The sequence below is a fragment of the Elephantulus edwardii genome, unplaced genomic scaffold (genome assembly GCF_000299155.1).
Source record: "Elephantulus edwardii isolate Elephantulus edwardi_28Jun2011 unplaced genomic scaffold, EleEdw1.0 scaffold00103, whole genome shotgun sequence".
Lineage (NCBI taxonomy): Eukaryota > Metazoa > Chordata > Mammalia > Macroscelidea > Macroscelididae > Elephantulus > Elephantulus edwardii.
Window position 1 is genome coordinate 77,951 of NW_006399853.1, and position 6,000 is coordinate 83,950.

General features: G+C 35.7%; 1 protein-coding gene across 2 annotated transcripts in view; it reads left to right on the forward strand.

Moving 5' to 3' along the window:
• Window positions 1-6,000, forward strand: part of LOC102864745 (chromosome unknown open reading frame, human C18orf25) — a 92,594-nt gene that overhangs the window by 62,816 nt on the left and 23,778 nt on the right. The window contains exon 2 of one of the 2 annotated variants that reach the window (XM_006891685.1): window positions 238-420. The exons of the other annotated variant lie outside the window; for it this stretch is intronic. Coding sequence (XP_006891747.1) covers window positions 238-420 — 183 coding nt within the window. The remainder of the gene's footprint in view (window positions 1-237; window positions 421-6,000) is intronic. 2 annotated transcript variants of the gene reach the window in all.

The following is a 6,000-nucleotide window of genomic DNA, read 5'->3' on the forward strand; positions in this document are numbered from 1 at the left end:
GTCTCGTCTTTCATTCTTCATACTAACACAACTTTTCTGCTTTCCAAAATTTGTCCCTCATCTTTGTACTCTGGGGTTATCTTTTCCACTTTCACGTCATATATACGGATTTTTAGATGTATAAAGAAAAACTTTTCACATCAGATAGAATAAGGCTGTCTTTAGAGGATTCTTAGTTTCAGAAGTATTTTTCACCCCACGAGTTAGATACAAGTATACATTTTCTTTCCTCCCTAGATGGACCTCCAGTTGTAGCTCATTATGATCTATCTGACACCAGCTCTGACCCAGAAGTGGTAAATGTGGACACTTTCTTGGCGGCTGCAGTAGTTCAAGAGCAAAGTAATTCTGTAGGAGGCCAGGACCCAGGAGCTACCTGGAGGACCAGCGGGCTTCTAGAGGAGCTGAATGCAAAGGCAGGTTGGTCTCCCTTCTCCCCTTTCTCTGTTGGGTGGAATGTGCATGCGTCTCAGCAGCTGTGTCTCTAGTAGTGGGTCCCGCTGGAGAGAACAGGCCTTACCAGAGGCTTCTGGCATTGCATATTGTCGCTATTCAAGATATCATTTGTAAATGGAAAGATTTGGGTGGCATGCCATTAAGATGTTATTTGTAGGCAGAGGTGGAGTTCAGTTGATGTATGTCTTGGGTTAACAATAACCACGTGCTCTCCATCCTTCTCCCTTCACCTGTCTTACCTCGTTTTTCAGTGGTTTCTCTCACTGAACTCAGTACGTGACCTTGGAGCCCCAGCAAGGAGACTGCATGCCGGGCTGCCGGGCACCTTCTCCTTTTTGCTTTGGAGTGCCCTGCTGCTCCTCTTCAGTAGACCTCAGAGTTGTCTTTTCTGGCCCCTTGTCTTTCAGTTTCTGTCTCTGTTATCTCAGGAAAAATCTCTCTCCCTTTCTTGTATTATTTTTCTTAGTTCTGTGATTGAGCTCTCTGAAGAGTGATTGTTACTCACTTCAAGTTCCACTAGTGTTAATTACCTTTGAAAAGTCCTTACAGTGTCTTGAAATCTTCTTAAATATTTTCCTTAAAACTCTTTCTTGCAACATCCTTTTTAGTAGAAAGCTTTTTATTTAAAAATAATAAAATACTCATACTTAAGAAAGGATGGTGGTGGGGATTGACAGACTATTGATAAAGTGAGTGTGTGTTTTCTTGTTTTACTGTTATTCAAGTTTTCCAGTTAATAATTGCTATTGTAATGGCTTAGTCACTACCTGAATTGTTTTTATGAAAAATAAGTTCACAAAACCAGTAATGGGTTATAAGTTTAAATGTTGAAATGGTTAGTAAATAAAAATGAGAAATAGCGCCGCAAATCATTGTGCCAAAATCCTTTCTTTATTTTGATTGGAAATAAATAAAAATGCCTTTTATTATTGAGTGTCTGGTTCATTTATTATAGCTAATTTTGGAATAGGGCCTGGATTTTATTTTTATTTTATTGCAAACTACCTACCTCTTTGCTCACAAGTAATTTTTTTCCCCTCTGAATGTCATTATTTATATGTATAAACTCATGTTTGTCCAATAGCTTTCTTTTAAGAATTTTTAAAATACGAATTTATACTTTGAACAGTATTAAGTAATAACTTAGATCAAATGAGAGTTACTTGACCACATTTTGTGCAGTGTTTCTGATCAATTATATCACTTAATAAGTCATTCACTTAACTGAAATTCTAAATAGAAGGTTGAACCATATGAAATTGTTAGCTTGACAATTTTTTTGTTTTTTTCTTTGTTTAATTCATAGACTCCATTTTAAGAGTAGTTTTAGGTTTACAGAAAATTGGGCAGAAATAACAGTTCCCATACACCCTCCCTGTTAGTAGCATCTTGTACTAGTTTACTTCCTTTGATGTAACTGGTAAATCATTATGAATACATTATTATTAACCATGTTTGTAATTATCATTAATGTTCATAACTGTAATGTACAATTCTGTGGGTTCCCTCTCACCACACTTTGTGAAGCATCCACCATAACCATATTATGCAAAATAATTTTACTCTTTAAAAATCTATGTTCTGCCTATTCTTCTCTCTTACCTCTGGCAACTAATCTTCTCACTATTTCATTTATTTTACCTTTTTCAAAGTTTCTTATTATAGTTGGAATAATACAGTTTGCAGCTTTGTCAGACTTAACAACATATACTTAAAGATTCCTTTCCATGGGAGCTCACTCTGCTATCTAGCACTTGCCCCTGATGTAGGTCTCAGGGAAAGGCAGGATGGCTGGATACGGCGCCCTGCACCATCTAGGCACATTGTAGCGTTCAGGCTCATGAGTTCCACAGATGCTTTTTTAGTATCACGTGTGTTTTCATTTGTGAGAGCATTTGAGATGTTCACCTTGTTATCTTTGGATAAAAGGTAGTGTGCCAATGACTGAAATTGATCTGGCACTGATGCATACAGATGGCTAGAACACCAATGGTGATTCATGATAGAGTGTGCCATGTTCCATTCCCATTGGCTTTTAAGTATCTTGCAGATGCAAAGAACATCATCACCTAGAAGCTTGCCGTCTCCTGTATTGATGTATAAGCAGCTGACTACTTAGGGGGAAATTATCTAGAAATTTGGATCAATACATTTATCTATGTTTTTGTTTTAATGCAAAATAGATTCTAATATTTTAAAGCACCCGCGCCCCCATGTGCACACACACACACCCTTTATGGATTTTTTTCCCCCATGGCTTGATAGCTCATTTATTTTTATTGCTGGGTTTATCCACTTACTGAAGGAGTTGCTTACGAGTTGAGGTATTTATGAATAAAATGACATAAATGTTTGTGTGGATAAATATCTTCATCTCCTGTGGGTGATTACAAAGGAGCAAGACTGTCGAATTATATAGTAAGACTCTATTTACCTTTGTAAGAATTGCCAAACTATATTTCAAAATGGCTATACCATTTTGCATTCCCTCCAGCATTGTGTGAGGGCTCATTATGCTACATCTTTTTCATTGTTTGGTCTTGCCAGTGTTTGGATGTTAGCTGTGCTGCCATGAGTTTAAACTGCCTGGTTTTTATTGGTAGTAGATGTGTAGCTATCTCCTTGTTTTAATCTGCAGTCACCTATTGACATGGTTTGGTACCTTGTTACATGTTTACTCACCATTGGCAGCACATCTTGTTTGGTGAGGTGTTTGTTTAGATCTTTTGCCTACTTTTTGATTGGCTTGTTTTCTTATTGTTGAGTTTTGAGAGTTCTTTATAGATTTTTGGGTACAAAACTTAAGTCCTATACACAATTTTTCTTTTATGGACTGTGCTTTTAGTCTTGTGTCAAAAAACCTCATTACAAAAACCAGAGCTACAAAAAACCAAACCAACCATAAAAGCCCATTACCAAGCTCAGGGTTGCCTAAATTTTCTGCTATATTAACTTCTAGAAAGTTACTGTTTTACATTAGATCTATGATGTATTTTGATTTTTTCTTAGTTTTCCTTCTTTAGTATTTTATTATCTATTGTAGGTCTTTCTGTATAAACTTTTGTATCATTTTGTTGCTTTCAATAAATTGCTTAAGTTTTGATTAAGATTGCATTACATTATAGAGCAAGTTGATGAGAAAGATCTCAACAATATTGAGTTTCCAAGTCTTTGAGCGTAGAGAAAAAACCCCCTATTCATTTACTTAGATCTTGCATCAAAGTTTGAAAGTTTTTCTTACATACTAATTGCCTTCTCATACCTGACCCTTCAGCATATTTTTGGAGACTAAAGATCACATGAGGGGAGATTGCCCATCTTTTTCGCATGTTGGTGGATTTGAACCACCAGACAGTTGCTACATTTGAGTTAGTAGTACAACTCCCTATGGACTGGGCCATTTCTTACATGTTGTTGTGTACCATTAACTAGGAACTGACCCATAGCTGACTCTCCAGAGGCTGAAATTACGCTGGAGGAGTTTGCCCATCTTTCTCCCATGAATCAGCTTTTGAACTGCCTATCTTTAGGATTGCACCACAGATTCTTACCACTAGGGTACAAGAGCTCTCTTTTGGTTCTAATTTAAATGATGATGTGTATTGTAGTTTGACATTCCAATTGTTCATTGCTGGCATACAGAAAAGCAGTTGACTTTTTGTATACTAACTTTATCCTTAGTATAGTCACTTGTAGCTCCAGGGATTTTTTCCCCCCTTCTTTTTAAATTGTGACTAAAGGGAAAATTTACAGATTGTATTGATTTTTCTTTTAATTGTTCATACAGTTTGTTTTATAACATTAATTGTAATCAGTATGATTAATTGCAAATCAGATAATTCCATTATGGTATATTGCCATTTCCCTTCACTCAGTAACTTATGTATTTATTACATTCAAAGCATTATTGAATTTTTCTCCAAGCACTGCTTTGGCTGCATCCCTCAAATACTGAGGATCTGTATTTTAATCTTCCTTTACGTCAAATTTTTTTTCTTGACACTATTAATGTTTTATTTAACTTCATTGTAGTGTAAGATATGTATGATTTTTCTTAGTCTTGCTAAGGTGTGTTTTTTGTGACCACAAAGATGCGGTCTCTCTTTGTGAATGTTCATAAGAATTTGAGAAGGATGAGTATTATGCATTTTGGGGTGAAATATTATGTAAATATGCAGTTGATAGGCTTTCTGTCATTAGTTCCATAGTTAAGTGTTTGATTGGCAATTTGTTGTGTCTGGTATAGGGCTTTGAACCACTTCTTGCTGCTTCAGTAATGGTCAACAAAGTAACACTAGAATGGACCTGGATTTGTAAAATGTGGGTTTTATTGGGATGACAACTGGCATGGGAAAAATTATCAGTCAATACCTTCTGGAAACGAAATCTCTCTCAGGAAACCAGGGAAGTGTGCATATTGCATAAAAACAGATTTCTTGACTGAACAATCGGAAATTGTTTGTACTGCTTTGAATGTGTATCGATTTTCAGTCTTGGTTTAACTCAGTCTCCTGTATCTGGCTTCTGAAATGGGTTTCCTTAGCTTTTCCAAGTCTCATGTTCCAGAATTGAAACCTGTAGGTTTTTTCTTTGGACCAGTTTCCAGTTTACTCCAGTTTAATTGGGGTCCATTTCAGTTTTGCTTCATGGATAAACTGGTTTGAAGCCTTGGTATGGTATGGAGAACCAGACATATTCTTTCTTTTCATATTCTTTTTTTTAAAGACATATTCTTTTTTTTTAAAAGGCCTTACTATTAGAACTATTACAATTAAAATAATTATTTTGTTAAGGTTTGTGCCTGGCATATCTGGCCATTCTATTTGTGCTTAAAGTGATTTTTGTGCCCAGCACAAAGCCGTTTAATTTTAAATTAATACTCAACACTAGAGAGTCCTTAATAAGGTTGGAGACTTAAATGTTTTTTCAGCTCCATCAATGTACAGGAGACAGTTCTATGTGATCAGGTATGGGACGGGGAGACATGCCTTTTTAAATGAGCTGTGTTGCTGGGTATGAACAGAAATGCTTTTAGTTCTCCCATTTCCCTTAAGTGAGTCAAGAAGCAGTTTTAAAAATACTCAGCCTTATAGTGCAAGGTTTCAGGTAAGTCACCAGCATTGAAAAATAACATTTACACTTTTAGTTAAAATAATTAGCTGAATTATTTAAAACATCTTTAGTAGCTTTGTGCTTAATTATATATAAGACTCTGCTATTTACCATCATTCTTCTTAAGAAAACATGATAAAAATATATGAGGCCAGAAATGCTGCTGGTTTCAACTATCCCTCTTATTTTCTCTCTGCTCTAAAACAAGGAATTTGGTGTTTGAGAGTCCTATTTATTTCTATATTATGTATCTGCAAACAGCATGTTTTAAAACCTAACAGATATCACATCAAAGGTAGTAATTTCCAACTTGGTTTTTTAGTTTAACTTTTGGTGAGCTCTGTTTTTGTTGAAATGTGGCTCTCGTTCACTCATTTTTCATTGCTGTTTAGCATTCTGCTAAGAATATCATAATTTACATGCTGGAGAAGA